The sequence below is a fragment of the Hetaerina americana genome, unplaced genomic scaffold, assembly GCF_022747635.1.
Source record: "Hetaerina americana unplaced genomic scaffold, ioHetAmer1.1.p SCAF_67, whole genome shotgun sequence".
Lineage (NCBI taxonomy): Eukaryota > Metazoa > Arthropoda > Insecta > Odonata > Calopterygidae > Hetaerina > Hetaerina americana.
Window position 1 is genome coordinate 2186693 of NW_027287283.1, and position 21882 is coordinate 2208574.

General features: G+C 36.5%; 1 protein-coding gene across 1 annotated transcript in view; it reads left to right on the forward strand.

The window, feature by feature from the left end:
* Nucleotides 1–5818: 5818 nt before the first annotated feature.
* The window catches only part of Past1 (putative achaete scute target 1), a 47067-nt gene continuing 31003 nt past the window's right edge, over nucleotides 5819–21882 (forward strand). The window contains exons 1-7 of the mRNA XM_071594692.1: nucleotides 5819–6065; nucleotides 6190–6353; nucleotides 7600–7821; nucleotides 16617–16718; nucleotides 18253–18453; nucleotides 18568–18676; nucleotides 20923–21087. Of these exons, the coding sequence (XP_071450793.1) occupies nucleotides 5946–6065; nucleotides 6190–6353; nucleotides 7600–7821; nucleotides 16617–16718; nucleotides 18253–18453; nucleotides 18568–18676; nucleotides 20923–21087 (1083 nt within the window). The 5' untranslated portion in view covers nucleotides 5819–5945. The remainder of the gene's footprint in view (nucleotides 6066–6189; nucleotides 6354–7599; nucleotides 7822–16616; nucleotides 16719–18252; nucleotides 18454–18567; nucleotides 18677–20922; nucleotides 21088–21882) is intronic.

Here is a 21882-nt window from a genome sequence, read left to right on the forward strand (position 1 = left end):
AAACTAAGCGGGTAGCGGAATATTAAAAACGCCAAGATAAGGATAAAAATTATCTTCTTTACGTAGTTCTATCGATGAACTTGGACTAAAATCTATGGATCAGGAAGATAACTCCCCATACATCTACATCTACTTAATACCTTGCAAGCCGCCGCAAGGGCGTGTGGCGGGGGTAGCGAGCGCATCGTAATGCCGTTCTCAAAAGACATACAAAATTAGCGACGGTTACTGAATTTGGACTAAGTAATGTCCTATTTACATGCATGCATCATTGTTATATGACTACTCCATTTAACAAAGTTATCCAGAGTAATATGTTAGGCATGTTAGATATGCTAATGCAAATTTAAAGCACTAGTGGTTGTTAATCCAGTAGTATTTCTACATCTACGAACATTATAATACATATAATTATGTTTGAATTACTTATGAGGTTACTATGTCAACTACTCACTGACTAATTACTTACGAATTACCATGTCATAATCCAATATAAAAAAGGATCTTAATGTAATTCAAACGATAGCATGATGAAGTTTTCTAGGCTCTTCCACCGAGTCAGCGGTTTCATATAGGCCGACATTTCGATGCCCGACGCGTGCATCGTCCTCAGGGTAGACCCTGCATCTACCCTGAGGACGATGCACGATTCGGGCATCGGAATGTCGGCACATATGAAGCCCCTGACCCGGTGGAAGATCCGAGAAAACTTCATCGAGCAAATAAGCCGGGAGAGCACCAGATCTTAAAACGATAACAGTTAACAATGGCTATCCAGAAGATCTAATCACTAAACTTTGGAGCAGTTGGAAATTTTAAAATGCGTCCGTTTCAAGGATGAACTTGCTAACGCAATTTTGTATCCCTCCCACTCCTAGACCTACCACTCTTCCAAGTCAACGTTTGACACCGAAAGATGTAATTCTTTTTTTCTCCCAGCTACATTTGAACCTTTTGACCCCTCCCTCTCTGACCAACCCCCTCCTTTTCCCCGCTCGTATATATACCAAGTTCGTTTCTATGAGGACCACCACATGATGACGTTTCGAAACCTGGGTTGTGTTTTTAAATAAAGTATGTGGAATTTCTAAGTTAATAATTTCATTTCAGTATACTTATGAGGAGTTCATTAATATTATGTTTGAATTGATATTGAATTAGTATTCAGTTAGCGATATGCTGTTGACCTATTGCCAGTGATTCGATGAAGACCATACGTGTTTTATTTCAACCCTGATATCCATGGAGACCTATTCTGAAATATTATATAGTTAGATTTGACATTAAATATGGTTAGTTATAATTCCTGACCGACATTAATTGGGCAAATTTTTCATTCGAACATTTCTGTGAACGGTCACCGCTATGCAATTACGTTAATGCGATGCGACATGTCAACATTTTCAGTTTTACGTATCAACGGTAAGCTGTTGTTGACTCAACTATAACAATTCATTATTAGCTATGTAAAAGCATTGTCATTATTACATGTGTTTTGTTCAACGTAAATAATGGGAAATTCCAGTAATGGAGATATCCCATAAAACAACAATAAATTCTAATACGCGGGTCTTTACGCCTTGCTCTCCTGGGAAGCAATACGGCGAACACCAGTCACAATGAAACTGATGCACTGCGAACATTAATGGGATCATAAATTTAACTGGAGGCGGCACGGTAGCCTAGTATATAACCTCCGCTAATCAGAGGATCATCCGGATAAAAAGTTCGAGGGAAGGCTATGGAGACCAAAGTTAATCTTAGATTACATATATGTTTGGTATTGGAGCATCAAAACTTCAATCGACACAGCAGGCAGCACGGGGAAATATCGCATGTTAGTTTCACCCGGCCAGGACAGGATCTCCCGAAAATGTATAGACTTTCAGTAAACCTGAAATTTATTCTAGACTTAAATGTCCATACGTCTCTACTGAATAATGTTGTACGAAAACGTATTGTCCAAAATTACGAATTGTGGCATTATGGAAATGTCGGGGATGTCTAAAAACTCTCTTTCAGTCAATGGGCGCGTGCTTAATTTTGATTGCCATACTAATCCTCTCATGTTGCCATCGCCTAATTACGCGGGTGCGTGTTTTCTAAATATTTTCAAGTTTAAACGACTTATTAACGGGCAATTATTATTCCCAACTTTTAAAGAAATTTGTAAATAATAAGTCCCGTGAAATTCACGATGCTTAAATTCGAGTGACTAATTTATCTCGCACGATTCATTATCACTCATTCCTTTACTCACATTGACACTCATTGATGAACAAGTAAATCCGGTTTTCTCAAAATGCTGTTTAAACCAGGATATTTATAACCCATGAGATAGTTACTTGGAGAAGTGGTAATGACGACGTTGTTAGAACATATGCCGTGTGTTTGACCTTTAATACGCCGCAAAAAAGCGTAAAATATACATGAAACATACTTGGACGAAAAGAGAAATAAAATGTAAAAGAAAAAAAATCAAGACACCTCGTTTACGGTGCCCTGACGGAAAAATCAAATGCAACATTCTGAAAAGGTTTCTATGAGACCTGCCACTTATCGCTGCTGAGATAAAAATCACCGCCCCAGCTGGACGAATTACCTCGATCCCACCCCCAACCCCGCCCTCCTCAGTCCTGGGTGATAGCCCTGTCGAACCACTTGATTTTGGCTGAAAGGAAAATGTTTTGAATAAAGATTCCCCGTCCGAAATATAGCCCAAAAACCAACAACGCAACACGAGTAATTAGTAGCGCATCCAACACATCTTTTCAAATGACAATCCTAAATGGGTGGGATTGGTAATCTCTTTCTGTTCTCGTGAGTGGCCACCCGAGAGGGATTTTCGTCAGTTACAATCGAGGGAAAAATATCTCATTACCGAATTTAAGGTCAATTTTAAAAGCTTAGATTTCACCACAGTTAAGAAACGCCCATCGCGCGACTTCCGATAGAATTTTCAGCGAACTGTCGCACATGGAATCGAAATCTTTTCCGTCCTCCACGAGACTACGAGGACCAAAATGTTTTGGAAACCTGGAGCCAACCTATCCGACGGCCGGCCTCTCACCCCCTCCCACCTGTTCAGTTCGGCATGGCTCCGAACACCTTTGAACGCTGGAAGAGCCTTCGTCCATTTCCGCTTGGGGGAAACCAACACCCGTGGGATCAGTACGAAAAAAATCCCTCACTGCCCCGCGGACCAAATAGCATAGAGAGTCGTCTCTCTAGACTGGACTATCTTCCTTCGGAGAGAACGGAGCAGTCCCGCGAGTGGTTTGCTCCGTCGGCTGCTCCATTAAGGTCGTAGATTCGATTACGTACCGCCTAAGGCATTGATGCCTCGTTGTCATGCGATGATCTGTGGTGAATTGACATCACGTTACGAGGTGACCTTACGCCGAAGTCCACGCATAGAACCAAACAGCGTGTTCCCAGGGGCGTCCAAGAGTTAACCTGCTTTGGACCAGCGTTAGTAACTATCTTCGGCGATTGAAGACGATCGATCGTCGGAAACAAAACCTTTTTAGATATGACTCAATTTCCGAGAGATTGATTCATTGCACCCACTCAAATGGAGACTGCAGCCAAAAATAGTTGCAGGCGTCTCGACTCAGACAATCAGTTTCAAAATGAAAATTTAATGAGTAAATTTCCGTTCAACCGACAAAAAATACAATTAGGTTTATGAGACTTTGCCCATTATTCTTTGCACTTCATTAAGTGTCTCGGCCATTAGTTATCATTACATTAGTAGCATTACAATGGTATCAATAAAACCGCACTGACATCGGGCCGCAAGGCCTATGTTTTTCAGGTGATAATAGCATTCTACCATTCCATTGGAGGAATAATACGTTGAAATCTTGTTCATTCAATTAGAAAATTCTCTTCGTACCCTCGGTACTATTTAAAATATTGAGGATTTAATGTGAGAATAATCAGGGAAGTGGCAATGTTCAAATAATAATGGCCGGTTTTAACATGGGTAATCTATAATGAATAATAATTATTATGTCTGCGCTACCAACATTGAGGGTCTAGGTCCGTTCAGTAAAAGAATAAATATTAAAATTTTCCCCCATCTTCGGACCAATTTATTTTAATTTTTCATTTAGCTAATGTGAAAAAGTTTATAATCAATAATCTTATCGCCATTTGATTTTCGAAATATTAATGCTTCATTTTTAATCCTAAATGTCCGATATAAAAAAATGTATTAGAATTGAAATAATTTAGAAATAAACTAGAAATTTTGGAAACCTATTCGCATAAACCCTCACTACCTTTGGGAAATGCAACTAATCCGACACTGGGAATGACACTCGAGAGACCATTCATGAACTACACTGGGCACAATAAAAAACGTCCTTGAACACTTTTCGTATACAAAATCATATGTAGAGACAATGGATTAAATGAATAATCCTTGTGCAGAAGCTTTTTCGTTATTTTTTGCCCAAAATTAATAACTTAATATTTATGATCGATGAAATTGACAATAAGAATAACGCAAATACCGATAACTAAAATATTCATTCAATTAACAAAATAAATCAATTCTTGCGTTTAAAGTGAAGGATGGATAAGACCTTTCCTTAAAAGGAGAGTAGAAGTCACCAGGATATCAAGTTCATGAGTTGAGTGAAATTAATGAGGAAGACGCCCCAATTCGAGAATGGTGTTGCGTGATATTTGAGCCTCTTTCAACGCCGAGGACATAGGCATCTGTAAATCCTGACCAAGGCGCTGGCAATGTGCCCACACCATTACCACAGCTGAATAGGTGGAAGTGGTCAGTTACTGGTATTATGTGCGCGGCTAAATTGGATAGGGGATGGACGGAATCAACCAGCAGAACGCATTCAAAGAGACTCGCAACAATGAATTGGGCATGAAAAGGCAAACCCCCACTGACCTCCTATCCTCTGCTTCCGGTTTATCATTCCGGAATAGTTAAAACAACACAATTATGCCCTCTCTCGGTGGTAAGCTTGTTTGCTCTTACTTCAGTAAGTGCAACAACTTGTTGCTTCATTAAATTTGGTGCGAAAATGTTCACGATAAAAGCTTCCTTCATTTGATTTTACGAGGATGTACACAATTTTCATTGAATTCCGGCAAAAAGCCAGGTTGTGCAATCACACTCAAGTAGGCATACTTGGATAAAAGAGAATGAAACATCCTACCGAGGACACATGTAGTTCGCCCTCCAGTGAGTATTGCAAGTCAGTCAGATAGCACGCGATGCTCATCCTTAGGCAATTCAAAATCACTGATTTAAATTTGACTGGTGCAGCAGCTGCCTACGTGTAATCCCCATTGATCCATCACGTAATCACTAAGTATTACGTGAACCGCTTACATTTCAATGACCTACTTGCTCAATTGTCAACGAGAGTAGACCGTCAGCTGTGAGTTTGGGTTGGGTGACACTGACCTTGATATTATAGACTTGTATATTTCGTCGAGTATTCGTAAAATATTCAGAATATTTAATTAAATTAATTTAACAACGGTGGTGTACTTTTATCCTCAAACAAATTATTCTTACACAATCATCAACAACACTCAACGATGACACGTCGACCTCGAAACGTAGATGTTCTCTTGTTTTGTGTGGTATGAGAATGTATTCATTTCCGCTAGTTTTTAAGAAATTACTGCGTTTGATATGCCAAGAAAGTACAGTGAAAACAATTTTCTGAGGCATGCAAATTTTTCAAAGCAATTTACGGCTTTTTTCGATATTCATGGATAAATAGAGTATTTGAGGGCCGTGGAATTTCTCATAACTTCCTTTGTTGTCTGCTAGCAATCGTTGACGTCACCATCGTTTCCGGCGTTTCCGGAGTTGGATACTGAAAGCCGCCCCAGTCTGTGGAATAAGTGACTCAACGGAATTATCTCTTACTTAGCAAGTTTTACCTCAAAAAAATCTCAAAATGTTTAGTTGGATTACCAAAGATGAGCATAAAAAATCTTCCAAAGTGTACAGCAATGTTGTTGAAGGGCTCAAGCAAATATACAGGACTAAATTGTTGCCTTTAGAACAACATTATCTTGTAAGTACATTTAGTGCCCTTCATTTCCTTCTTAAAGGAAGACAATGTGCCTTCATTTCCGAACTTTGGTAGAAAATTACGTTTTTATTAATGTTTGTGAATTTACTTATGTCATGATTTCCAGTTCCATGATTTTCACTCTCCACAACTGGACGATCCCGATTTTGATGCCAAACCAATGATTTTGTTAGTTGGACAGTATTCCACAGGGAAGACAACGTTTATTCGATACCTCTTGGAAAAGGATTTTCCCGGTATTCGTATCGGCCCGGAGCCAACGACGGATAGGTATGTTTTACCCCTTATTTTCATCATGTTCAGAAAACACTTCCAGTATGACCATAAAAGTCTTAAAACGACGTATTATGGATAAATAATTTAGCTAGTGAATTTCCAAGAAGTTGTCAACAATTTTTTCGAGTTTTTTAGTGCTTTCAAAATAATATGAGATAGCATTGTGTTTCCTAATAACTGGGGGATAACGTCTCAATGGTGATTCAGTACCTCATGGAAAGATCATTGTTGTTCGAAATTGCAGGAAGGGAAAGATTTTTATTTTAAATGGAAAATATGTACAAAAAGTGTTTCGGTTTTTCATTAGATACAATATTTCATTTTCATGTCAGGTTAACTAAAAACCCTTCCCTCCCATCGTAACGTAGCTGTTTAAAACTATTGTAATGTATTTCAAATGAATTAAATATGTGCCGCATGACCATGTTAGTTCTTAATACTATGCACTGAATGGCAATGGTTACAATGATACGACTGAATTTGCACTGGGATGAAAATTATTTCATATCTTTCTTTGAAGAGCATATAGCATTAGAAATTTTCCAGTTACCAGGAAAGGTTTGATGCTGTGATTTCAATGGCGGGATGCGATATCATAGTTACTTTTTTCCTTTGCGAAGAACTTAGTTCTTTCTAATTTGCTATTTTTTTCTTGGTGAATAAACTGAATAAGCAGTAATTATGTATAATGACGGGGATCATGTGCCTGTTCAGTTCCTTTTGAGTGATGCTGGATTTGCCCCCGCTGTGTTTTCTTGGTTGTGTGTCAGATGCATTCCACATACTGCTTTTGGGAAGTGTGGAATTCGTTTATTAGTTCTGAGCGAGCTTACATTTGGTTTGGAGCACTCCTTGGCACATTTTTGCAGGGAGCAGTGACCACGTGTACTGTGTGTAATCTGCACTGCTCTAAAGATGGGAAGGAAGCTTTCTGGAAGTGTCTCAGTTAAGTGCAAGGATTTACTGCTATTGGAAAGTGTGGTAATTGTGACTTCCATGGAACTTCCATCATTCTTTGAAATCTTTTTTGAAGTTAAACTAACATCTCATAGTCTCTCATAACCGTGAGCCTTACACTGGAATCTCTGAAAGTTTGTATGTTTTCTATATAAATTTGCAGTCTTATCAGCAACTACAGTCACTGTCATGCAATTCAAACCCTTGTCTAGGATCTGAATACCATGATAATGTGTAAATGTGAACTTTATTAACTAGATGCAATTTTATGTTAATTTTCAAGGTTTATAGTGGTAATGAGCAGAGATGAAACACAGAGAGATATAATTCCTGGGAATGCCTTGGTTGTGGACCCAAAGCTTCCATTCAAGCCTCTTTCACGCTTTGGGAATGCCTTCCTGAACAGATTCCAGTGCTCGTGCATGGAATCACCTGTCCTTCGCAATATCTCTATAGTGGACACCCCTGGCATTTTGTCTGGTGAAAAGCAGCGTGTAGATCGAGGGTGGGTTTGTATGAAATCATATGTAAACCTGTCACACCCCCCAATTATTCCTTGGTTCTGATGCAAATGCACCACTTTTGTGGGTAGTTCGTAGTTGGCAGATTTATTTTGTGTCAATTTAATTTTTGTGCAGTGCTTTCTTAGAAATTGAGAACTATACTGAATGAGCTGTCTTCTCATATTTTAAACACAACAGTGATTTTGGAAACTGAAATATGGTTGATTTTACCTGTGAGGTGAATGACGTAATATAAAGAAGCCTCGGGAGATAGCTTCGTCAGAATTTGTGACATGCGGCCAAATTGTCATTATAATTTGGGCGGTGCTGTTGTGACGAGTAAAATTTGCAGGCAGTTTGATTGAAGAGCATGCTTTATGCACAAACTCAAAGTTTCCTTCCTCTGCTAAATCATTTGAGAATGTAAAGAACTAAACTTCAGTGTTTGCTCTGCTAAAGGTATTTCAGGCAATACATTTTGAAGACTATTTCATGAAGGTGATTGAACTAAGATCTAATGCATGTGTGAGTTTATCGATTTCTTTATTAACATTTAACCTTCTTGACATGTTTGGTATTAAACATAATGTTAGATTTTCTTGCTTGGTCCTGCACATGTTGATATTGCATGGGATTTACTGCTTGCATAGTTTTATGGAAATTAATGTCATTAATGTCATATTCTAAAATTAGATGCTAGAAAAAGGGTCTATAAAAGTTGCTTGCAGTCATATCTATCAATATTCCTTTGTTTACTCCGTGTATTGATAAAAGGAATGTTTAATTTGAGCATATGCTAATTATTGAGAGAAGCCTCATTTTGCCATTTTTATGTTTAATTATTGAAGGCTATTCATGAATTTTTGAGTGAATCTTCCTATTTTTGGCATGGAACCACTTGTGTTCATTATTCTTTCAACCCATTTATTTTATTTCTTCTGATGAATTTTTAACCTTAAACTCCAATTCATGGCTTCTTCTCGAATTCATTTTCCACATGGTTTGAATAATGATGGCAATAAAAAGAATGCATAAACAAGTATGTAGTTTCTTAGCCCTAATTTGTTTTCTTGAAGCCCAATGTGACCTAAAGAGGCTGCGTTTGGATATTGCTGTTTAAAGGTGATGGAGACAGCAACTTCTATTACTCTTGCATTTTAGGTTTGGGTGGAGGGCGACTTATACTTCATACTACGGGTAAGACAAGTACGGCCTAACTAACATCTGCTATATGTTACCTTTAAGTGAGTGGGTTGTTTCCATGAAACTCCATCTGCAGATGTACCAAAATTTTCCTTGCATGATCTCAAGAACTTCACACTTATATTTGCATTAATATATCTTACTAGCCATGCTGATGGTTCATTACTGTCTGACTAATAAATTTGAACATTTGTCTCATCAATTGGCTGTTAACTGGACATATTTTGCCAATATTAAATTGCGTGAGTGTACAGTAGCCCTTTTGTAACCAAATTTTTGTGTGTGGATTTAGATTGCAAACATGAGGACATAGGCTATTTCCCATGTCCTAAGATGTGATTGAGTGTGCCCATGATGTATCATACCTCATGGGAGATCCTGAGATTTCAATGTCTTCATTCAATTTATCCTGCAACTTCAATGCATTTGAAAGAGGAACACACCCACTGAGCACAAGTTGTTTTTATTGCCATCCATTTATTACTGGTATTTCACAATTTCAGAGCATGGATTGAATATGAATTTACCCAGAGTTAAGGATAAATTGAGACAATATCCAAGTATATTATGAGAGTAATGTTTTAGTCCCTCCCCGGACTACAACCTTGACGTGGTGGAAGGGCTTGTGCGTTCCGATGACCCCTAGAGCTGTACTGGCGGGAGTAATAAAAATTGCTCCTGGTACGGTCACCCATGCCAGATAGGTCGAAGGTTAGGAGCCAGACGAAAGGTACTCCACGGAGCATCTGTTCCTCAGTGAGGCGGCTGCAATGGCATCTGACCCCAGTGGAGCGGCCAGTAAGTGATGGTGTCACGTTAAAAACACTATTGAGGAAGGCAACGGGAAACCACCTCAATGATCATTCCCTAGAAAAATATGATGGACAATAGAGATATTTTGAGTCCTGGCAACCACGGGGCTCGGCCCAATCGGCCGTGTGTCGTGCCCGGCAGCGGGGGAGGCAAGGCTTCCGCGGTCGTCATCCCACGAAACCCTTGCAAGGGAAAACCAGCAGCAGCAGGACAGAAGACGCAGGAGAAGAAGACAAAATTAGTTAGAATAGGAACGTGGAATGTTAGGACAATGATGAGGACAGGGAAATTGGAGAATGTTAAGCGAGAGATGGAAAGGGGAAATATAGATATTTTAGGTCTATGCGAGGTGAGATGGAAAGATAGCGGGGATTACTGGAGTGATAAGTATAGAATAATATACAGCGGTGGGGACGAGAGCGAACGAGGGGTTGCCATAGTATTAAATGAAGAGGTAGGAAGAAGCGTAGTCAACATAGAGCAGGTAACGGATAGAATACTACTAGTGGAGATAAAAGCAGAACCGACGAACTTAGTTATTATTCAGGTATACATGCCACCGAGCAACCATAAGGAAGAAGAGGTCGATAAGATATACGATCAGTTAGAGGACATGATCGCGTGTGTTCCAGCAGGGAAACATTTGATAGTGATGGGGGACATGAATGCGACGGTAGGCGAAGGAAGAGATGGTGATGAGGTGGGCGACTACGGTTTAGGCACGAGGAATGACCGCGGGGAGAAAGCAGTTGAGTTCTGCAGGAGACAGGGGTTAGTCATCACCAACACTTGGTTTAGACACCACAAAAGACGCAGGTATACATGGAAAATGCCAGGTGACTCAGGAAGATATCAGCTAGATTATATCCTGGTTAGACACAGGTTTAGGAATAGTGTGATAAATTCCCACAGCTTTCCGGGAGCGGATGCGGACTCAGACCACAATTTAGTTGTTATGAAATGTAGCGTACGTTTCAAAAAGATAAGGCAGGGGCGGCGAGTTAGAAAATGGAATGTAGAAGCATTAAATGGGTTGAAAAGGAAGGAATACAAACAGGCGGTAGAGAAAATAATGGAGGATGGTAAAGGGCTTATTAATATCGAAGAAAAATGGGAAATGATCAAAAAAGGGTTGTCTAAAGCCGCAAAAGACACTATTGGAACCGTTAACGCTAAAAGGACTAGGAAACCATGGATCACGGATGAGATGATTACAAAGATGGATGAGCGGCGAAAATGGAAGAATATAAATACAGAATTAGGCAAAATGAAGTACAAAGAATTGAACAATAAATTGAGGCGGGCAACAAATAAGGCAAAAGACGCATGGTGGAAGACGCAGTGCGAGGATATGGAAAGTCTGCAGAGGAAGGGCGAAATCGGTGCGCTGTACAGCAAAGTTAAATCGTTATCGGGAAGTAAGAAAGGAAGAGCTATGCTAATAGTTAGAGATAAAGCAGGTAAGGTAATAGTTGACGCAGGAAAGATCCAAGAGAGATGGAAGGAGTATATAGAAGAACTGTATAGTAAAGAACTCAGACCAACAAAGTTAGACATTGAAAAAGAAAATGACGTAGAGGAAGACAGCTTAGGTCCAGGCATACTAGACAATGAGATAGAAAGGGCATTAAGGGAGATGAAACTAAATAAGGCCGTGGGGGTAGATAACATTCCCGTGGAACTTTTAAAATGCTTAGGAAAATGTGGGAGGAAGAGGCTATATGGGCTGATCCGTAGCATTTATGAGGAGGGAATCTGGCCGGAAGACTTTGTGAGAGCAGTTTTAGTTCCGATTCCGAAAAAGGTAAAGGCCACGTCATGTGAGGACTATAGGACAATTAGTTTGATATCCCACGCAGCTAAGGTTGTTCTCAGGATCATAAAAAAACGGATAGAGAGTAGGGCAAATGATTACTTAGGGGATGATCAGTTTGGGTTTAGGAAGGGGAGAGGTACGCGTGATGCCATTGCAGTAATGAGATTATTAATCGAGAGGAATATAGAACACAACCAGGAGGTATTTGCCTGTTTCGTAGATTTCGAAAAAGCGTTTGATAGAGTGAATTGGGAAAAACTAATGAGTATATTGCAGAAAATAGGAATAGATTGGAGGGAAAGGAGGCTAATCCGCAACCTGTACATGTCTCAGACTGCTCAGGTGCGGGTGGGAAACGGGGAGTCAGGATGGGCAGTGTTAGGAAGGGGTGTAAGGCAGGGTTGCCCATTATCACCGTTGCTGTTCAACCTGTATGCAGAGGAAATGATCAAAGAGGCATGGGAAGAACTCGAGGTAGGAATGAAAGTGGGCGGGGGACTCGTAAAATCAGTTAGGTTTGCTGATGACCAAGCTTTAGTTTGTCAGTCAGCCAAGGGGCTGCAAGCATTGCTTAGTGAATTGGAAATTCAGTGCGACAGGTATGGGATGAGAATCAACATTAATAAAACAAAGGTTATGCGATTTTCTAGAAAGAAAAAGGCTAATCTTAACATTAAAGTAAGAGGGCAAAAACTAGAGCAGGTAGAACAGTTTACGTATCTCGGTAGTGTTTTGGACCAACACGGTCAAAGTAGTAGGGACGTAAGGAGAAGAATTGCGCTAGGCAAAGAGGCTTTCACGAGGAGGAGGGAGTTGATGACGGGGACTTTGAGTAAGGATGTTAAGAAAAGACTCGTAAAAACTTTGATATGGAGCGTAGCTATGTACGGCGCGGAAACGTGGTCATTGAAGCAGGAGGATAGACGTAGACTGGAGGCTTTTGAAATGTGGGTGTTGAGAAGAATGGAAAAGGTGAAATGGACAGAGAAGAAAACAAATGAGGAAGTACTTGGTATGGTGGGCGAAGAGAGGGGTTTGTTGGGAGCAATCCTATGGAGGCAGGAAAAGTGGATGAAGGGGGTGTTGACCGGCAGTGGGATGTTGAAGACTGTGATAGAGGGTAGAATGTTGGGTAAAAGAGGAAAGGGAAGGAACAGGATAGGGATGTTGGACGGGATGAAAGGAGGAAGAAAGTACTCAGAGATGAGGAGGGACCTGGTGTAGAGTAGAATTTAGGGTTGTGTTTTGTTAGTAGTCACAAAATATTTGTTTGGTAGTTGTGTCCATCAAAAAACCTACCTTAACCGGTAGATTACCTTAAAAAAAAAATGTTTTAGTGTGTTCAGGAATTGTTTGGCATCATGGGTTCACCATATTCATCTGGAGATCACGTGAGCTTGGCTATTTGTTTTGATCCTAATATTGGTGAAATGCATATATCTATATATATATATATATATATATATATATATATATATATATATATATATATGCATGCGTCACTTCTTCCTAAATCAGATATTTTTAATTGCCATGGGCAAATATCACTCTTAGAGTATGTAGCTTTATTCTTGAACATAATGAAGATACATGGTCGTCAGAAGTATTAGATAACCACAACTCATGTCTAGTGTCCATTATTTAATTTTGATTTTTCTATGTATTACACAATGCCATACAAAAGCATTAATCATTGTAGATCTGTACCTCTTTACCCTTACGTCTTAGTTCAATCTTATAGTAGTTTATTTTTTAAATATTTTACACGAGGTTTTAGGTTGGCTTGTAGGGCAGCTAATATGAAGTGGTGTTAAAAAAATTTTTTTAGCTTCTGTTTTACCTAATGTGTGTAGAAATTTCTTAATGAGAAGGATATTTTTATATTGTGTGTCGAGAACAACTTGCCACTTGTAAATTCATGCTTATTCTTTTTGTTCTTTTCACTGACTGATGTGAACATAATCTGGAGTGTCTATCAAAAGATTTCGTCAGAGTTAAGGGGATACTCTCTCTCAAAATAAGGTCTAATTACCTGTTGCATTCGAGCCATCACGAACGATGATTCAGCAAAGGAACCTTCCCTATGGCATGGAAACTTGAGCAATATGTTGAGAAAGAATCATTTAGTATGCGTCATTACTTTTTCTCATTAACCTCATAATTTGTTGAGCTGAAAATCCTTTTAAAGTTCTTTTGGCTTGCTGAACCATTGTCTATGTACTTTTGGGAAAAATCTTGAATTGGTTTTCAAGAGGCTACTGTATGTCATCCGGGTCTGTAATTTTCCTTTATTTGTTTTATTGAATGAGGTAATACATTACTACTTCTGCTGATGTATTTATTAGCTTATCTGTAATTAATTGGCTTGGATTTAAAAATTCTAATTATTATTGCACTAATAATAACTAAAAATGACATTCTACTTCTTGCGAGTGAGGTAAATATAATGTGAATTATAATTATATATAAACATATATATTTATATATACACATATATATTATATATATGTATATATGTGGTTGTATATGTATATGTGTGTAAACATATATATATATATATATATGTATATATATGTTATATGTGTTATATATATATATATATATATATATATATAGTATATGCTTTCATAGACGTAACACGGAAGTGCCGAATAGTACAATACACAGTAACACATAATATAGAAACACAAAAAAAGAGAACACTAAATAAGTGTGAGTGTTCTCTTTTTTTGTGTTTCTATATTATGTGTTACTGTGTATTGTACTATATATATATATATATATACACACATATATATATATATATATATATATATATATATATATATATATATGTATATATATCTGTGTATATATATATATATATACACAGATATAGTAACACATAATATAGAAACACAAAAAAAGAGAACACTCACACTTATTTAGTGTTCTCTTTTTTTGTGTTTCTATATTATGTGTTACTGTGTATTGTACTATTCGGCACTTCCGTGTTACGTCTATGAAAGCATATACTATATATATATATATATATATATATATATATATATATATATATATATATAATACACAGTAACACACAATATAGAAACACAAAAAAAGAAGAACACTCACACGTTATTTCTTGATATTTCGACGGAAACAATCCGTCTTCCTCTGAAGATATAGAGGTAATGATATAGAAAGTAAAGATATAGAAGTGATTACTTCTATATCTTCAGAGGAAGACGGATTGTTTCCGTCGAAATATCAAGAAATAACGTGTGAGTGTTCTTCTTTTTTTGTGTTTCTATATTGTGTGTTACTGTGTATTGTACTATTCGGCACTTCCGTGTTACGTCTACGAAAGCATATATATATATATATATATATATATATATATATATATATATATATATCTCTGTGTGTGTGTCTGTATGTTTGACGATGGTACATTTTTGTTATGAAGTAGAGGTTTTAACAGAAGTTACTCTTTTGAGTTGTTACTTTGGTATCACTTAATATGTACATTTTTTCGGATCATGAATAATTTTAACTGAGTTAAATTTTTTTTTAATTTTGCTCCACAAGTTTGTGCATTTACTTCCAGATGTTGGAAATCATTTAGTCTTATTTAAAGCAGAATTTACAATTGTGTTTATAATAAATTTTAAGTGGTTCATTAAAATGAAGTGGTAGAGGGTGTACAAAAATTTTAAAATGATTAAATGGCATTTGAAAATATATGAATATTCTTCTTTAACATTATTTTGCTGGACTTATTTTTTATGTAATGTAGTCTTTTAGAATTTTATGCTGAAATACTGTGAAAAAAAATATGAGACATCTTTGGCTGATGTTGGTTTTTCATCCATTGTTATTTGATTTTCTGTGAATGCAATGCATATTTTAAACTTATGTTGTTAAAGATAGTTTTTTTTTCTTCACGATGTTAAGATACCAATAACGTTCAGTGTTTTACTCCAACATCTGGTCACTATTTTCATATTCTACTTTTATTATTCTTATTTATTTTTATGCCAAGGAGAATGATCCTTAGTGAGATGTATAGAGTATATTTTTACAATAGGAGAGAACTCAGTTTAACCTATTACAATTTATGCATCAAATACTTAATCATATTAATAATACCCTCTATCCCTTTAATCAGTAAAGTAATTGTTAGCCTTCCCATAATCTTTTAGTTGGCTAAAGTTGAAAAATTGGAGTAAGTTAAATTTAATTAGAAATAAAAAATCTAATACAATTGCATGAGGTTGCGAACCAAAAGTGCTTTTTTGTTCAATGCAGTTCATGGTGGTGAATTTTTTACTTCTATCATTGCTTTTAATGAAGTTAAACAATTAATGTTATGTTAAGTGTATCAGCTGTGGAGAACATACGAATGATTAAATTGCACCACATATGTAATGCTTCATTGCAAAGATCATATTTTATACGTTCACTATATTATTTATCAAACTATGCTCATATTTATCTGTTTATAATTTTATCTGCTGCTGTAAATGAGGAGCCACTTAAAGATAGATTGCACAATTATGGTTTTAGATTTAGACTCTAGCAATAGGGCACAACTTCAAAGCCAATGATTCTGCTTTCTTGTTTTGATTTGTTTTTAACACATTTGAGATCAAATTACTCGGGTTTGCATTCTTTGTTTTTTAACGATATGGTTAATTAGAAGGAAGGTGAATTTTTTGTCCTCAGTTTGTTTATACAAGTGTCTGAACTATGCTTTGATTAATTTTACAATTATTTCAATTTTTTTACAAAGTCTCTTCGAGTAGTAGCTCTTGATTTCCATTGATGATGTTATTAAAATATTAGTATGCACTTGTATTTTAAAATGTGTTGGAAAAATATTTGAATCTTGTAATTTCTGCATTAACTTGTTCATTATCAGAACTTTTTGCATGTTTACACTGTCCTTAGTATTTAAGTGTGAAACTCATTTCTATTTGGCAGGTATGATTTCACCGGAGTGTTGGAGTGGTTTGCTGAGCGGGTGGATAGAATCATTCTTCTGTTTGATGCTCATAAGTTGGACATATCTGATGAATTTAGAAGGTGAAATTTTGTAATTTCTTAGGTCCTTAGTGAAAATGTTACCAGTGGTTCAAAGCTGCATTTTTATGATTTTTTTGGTTCGGAATGCCAAGTAAAGGGTTAAATTTAACATGTCCATTGTTCAGGTAGGATTTGGTGTTTTGGTTTGAGACTGAATTTCAATCATAATCTGTATGATCTATAATTGTTCATTTCTTATAAAAAAAATAATTTTAAAAAAGGAAAATTTTCCCACTCAAAAAAGTTTTTTTTAAATATATAGTTTTTAATTGAGGAATCGTGTTTAGGGGAGAACTGGGGGGGTTTTACTCCTCATTTGAGTGAAAGTATCTTATTGCTGTAGGATAATAGGTTTAGCCATCTGTAAACATTTTAAATGTGTAATTTCCTAATGACAATATTTGATTGCACCTTCATGCTGAAGTCTAATACTTATCCTTATTAAAGGTCATAAGAAGGCAGATAATTGAAAAGTCAACCCAGCTTATTTCCTTTGAAGTACACACACCAATTATTATTCTGAAGTCTTATTGCCTTTTTCCTGGAATGTAGTAGTGAAAAGATTGTGTGATGAATTACTATTTTTTAATATGTCAATTTTAATATGTTAGTGCAAAAATTTATATATTTATAATTGAAATTTGAATAGTTAAATTATGATTCAGAAATTAAATATTAAAATATTTCTCAGAATAAAGAATATGGGTGATAATGTTCATATATATTCATGTGACTGATGAAGTCATAATAATATATATATATATATATATATATATATATATATATATATATATATATATATATATATATATATATATATATATATATATATATATATATATATATATATATATATATATATATATATATATATATATATATATATATATATATATATATATATATATATATATATATATATATATATATATATATATATATATATATATATATATATATATATATATATATATATATATATATATATATATATATATATATATATATATATATATATATATATATATATATATATATATATATATATATATATATATATATATATATATATATATATATATATAAGTGGAAAGATCCGGTGTTCGAGTCCCGGTTGAGGAAATATTTTTACTCTTGTGATCCGTTCGATTCCGCCTTCCCCACCTCTATTGTGTTCGTCCTTTATATGTGTTCCTATCCCTTTTCCTTATATCTGTTTCTGTATATATGAGTATATATATATATATATACTCATATATATATATATATATATATATATATATATATATATATAATTGGTAGTAGACCATTAAGTTTTAACTGTACTTGACTATTTCCTATCACATATTTGGCTTATTTGTGCATGCTTGTTTAATCTTAAAGAAAAAAAAATGAAGTCATAATAATATATTTAAGACTTATTAGCCAGTTAGTTTGCCTTCAAGTCAATGCTTTCATTATTTGCTTCCACTGACAATACATGAAAATTTGCATGCACAGATCTAATTAATGGATAAAATATCTTTTTTTGTAGATCTTTGGAGGCACTGCGAGGCCATGATGACAAGATTAGGATAGTTCTAAATAAGGCTGATATGGTTGATCATCAGCAGTTGATGAGGGTATATGGAGCTCTCATGTGGTCTCTTGGGAAAGTTCTCAATACACCAGAGGTGGCAAGGGTATACATTGGCTCCTTCTGGGATCAGCCGCTCAGATACGATGTCAACAGAAGGTTTGTAAACTGTAGCTAATAAATAATTATTTGACATTAAGTTTCCATGCTTTTGCAGTTTATTTGAAAGTAATTACGTATTACAAAAATATTGGATTGACATTTGTTTCCCAGGTTATTTGAGGATGAGAAGATAGATCTTTTTAAAGATCTCCTCTCCCTCCCCAAGAATGCAGCCCTGCGCAAACTGAATGACCTAATTAAGAGGGCACGGTTAGCTAAGGTAGGGGCTGTGATGTTGGAGGTTTTCCCTGGTTGCTCGTGGAATAAATAAATAAATAAACAAAGCTACTAAGTTGCACAGAATACTTAACCTGTTTTGACTTGAAATGATGACTAACATTTTGATCTCTCTTCTTTGAAATATAAATGCCTGTTGCAACTTGATGATTGTAATGTCCAAAACATTGTCTGAAAATTTGTGACTTGAGATCTCCCTGTTAATTTATGGTTTCAAGCGTAAGTATATGGAATCAATACATGTTGGAAATGAAGAAATGGTAACTTTGTGAATCCACGGAAAATTTATTTCGATACGAGCCGGGTTTTGACGTTCAACATCATCTACATAAAACCCTGCAAGCCGCCGCAAGGACGTGTGGCGGGGGGTGTTAGGTCACCAACCGTAAAAAGGAAAAATACAACATGCAAAAAGGGAAACTTAAAAACAGATGAACAGAACACGAATGAGGTCATTCGGAAAGAATGGGTTACTATAACAAAACACATAAGGTTAGTGGAAGAGCATGCATTTAAGTAGAACTAATTATTTTTTAGACGCTGAGGGTGGCAAGTGGAATTTTTGCTATCTATAACCCTGCAGTTGCTATCCCGTATTGTCCGTGGGAAGAAGGAGTCCTTGAGTCGGCTAGTTCTGGCATCTATTTCACGAATTTTATATGCATGATCCAAGCGACCAATGTACGTAGGAGTACGAGTAATTTGCGAGACCTCGGTGCTGAAACATGCGGATCTAAATTTATTTAATAATTTCAATCTTGCATTGAATCGTCTCTTAGCCAATGATTCCCACCCCAAATCCATGAGCATTTCGGTGACGCTTTGCGTTTTATCGTAGGAATTTTTTACAAAAGGGCTGCCCAGCGTTGAACCTTCTCAATTTCCCGAATGAGACCTTTTTCACTCGGATCCCACACGCTGCATGCGTATTCTAAATGAGGCGCTAGAAGAGCGTGGTAACAACGTTCCTTGACCTTCGAGTCACTTTTTCCGACAATGCGTCTAATGAATCCCAATTTTTTACATGCTTGACCGCAGACTTTACGTATGCGAGTCCCCCAAGTTAAGTCTTTTGTGAATGTGACACCTAGGTATTTTACCGTATCAACTACTGCTAGGTCAACTCCAGCTAATTTGAAAGCGAATCCCGTTGATCTTTTAAAGAAATTTACCACTGAACATTTATTATAATTTAGTGTCAATCCGGAGTTAGATGAAAACTGTTACAGACATCCATCTATGCACAAGGCATCAATCTTGTATACTACACTTGGGTGGGGGAGGAAGGCAGGCCCGGGAGGGTGGGTGGGGGAGGGAAAGGTAGAAAGTGGGGGCAGGCGGGGGAGCATTCGTCTTAATGGTGGAGGCATGCTGTTCATAGACATTAATACGAAGTCCTTTACGTATCTTGGAGGTCGAGGGATAGTGTGGGGGAAGTTGAGGGGTTTTCTCCATCATTAGCTCAGGTTTAGACTTGACTCGGGTCGTATGGAAATAAATTTTCTGTGGAATCAAAAAGTTGCTATTTTTCATCTCTCAGCCATTTGTAAAGCATTAAAAGAAATGAACCTGGGTTGGTGTTAATAAAGCAGGTCTTTGGTCACAGTTACTTGGCTGCAAAAGATTTGACGCAAGCCTCAAGTTCAGCTTCAGGTTGTGTGGGCTGCCGTAACAAATATTGTAAATAATTGTAATTAATTGGATTCTTTGTAACAATTTTAATGTCTCCAAAATACAAAAAAGTCAATATTTTGACCATTTTATCCTCAGAATTTGGGGACATATAGTTAAAAAATTACCTTTAAATTTGCCCTCTCATGTAGAAAAATATATTTAACGCTAATCCCAAGAGACATCATTTGTATGCTATCCAGAAAAATATATTTTAAAACTTAAATGGAGTCATTATTGAATGGAATTTGCTTAGATGATGTGTTGCATGTTGAGGTGTTATCACCCTGGCCGGTTAAAATTACTTTCTTCATGCATTTATTAGCATGCAAATGGTCAGAATGCATATTTTTATAATCATATCCCTGTTGAGACTCTTATTAAATATAGCTGGTAAACTCTTCTGAATTTTTGTATGCATGATCTGCTGTGACTTTGTCACTCCTTGACCAATTTTTTTATGAATGGCAAGGTTTGAATGTGAAAAATATAACATTTATAATCCTCAAAACATTTTACTGTGGTATATTTAATTAATATCCATATAAATCTCCATAGGTTCATGCATACATAATATCTGCTCTGCGGAAAGATTATCCTGCTGTTTTTGGTAAGGATGCAAAGAAAAAGGAACTAATAAAAAATTTGGGGACTATCTATGAACAAATTCAAAGGGAACACCAAATTTCACCTGGTGATTTCCCTGAGCTCAAAAAAATGCAGGTATGTATAAAGCATCTAATATATGTGGTAATTTTTTTCCTAATGTGGTTGAAATTATTTTGCTTTTCTTGGAAAGGCTCCTGTCAAATTTCCAAGGGTGCTCCTGTCTGATTGTAACATTTTATGAAGTATTGATGTGATTAGCCTCCCAAAATAATTTTTAATCAAAATTGGCGTGTTTTTGGCAGATTTTACATGGGCATCTAATCTGAAATTTACTCTCAACCCTGGTGAGTGTAGAATGTATTTTATGGAGCATTAATTTCACTTTTGATGCTTTCGTGGTCTGTGTTGAACATAAGTACTATATGAAATGGATGGTGGACATTTTTATCCCTGGTAGATACTATGTCGATGAGAAAGACTGCTGGCATATGTAACTGCTTTCTTATAATTTCTGAGGAGGAGCAGTGTGAGGTGAGTCAGTGAGGGAGGAGGTGGGATGTTGGACAGATAATGTTGCACAGGGCTTCGTGTATGGCTTAAGTATTCAAGGCCACCGTCTCTGTTGAGCTGTGTGGATTTTTTTCATTTTGAGTGCTGTTCTGATGGGCCTCAGGCCTCTATGGCAGTGTCGTTTATTCTCACAGCAGTGTATAGTGTTGGTGCTGCTGGTCTCGCAGTGTTTAAACCAAGTATTTTTTATGATTATATTGTTTTCTCTCTGCAATCATTCCTCGTTCCTAAATGGGAGATCAGGATGTTGTGGTAGCTAACATACTGGCTGCCCGGGTTCGAATCCTGGAGGGGGCAGTGGATTTTTCAGTGGAACCCCAATCCCTACTTGAGGTGCTT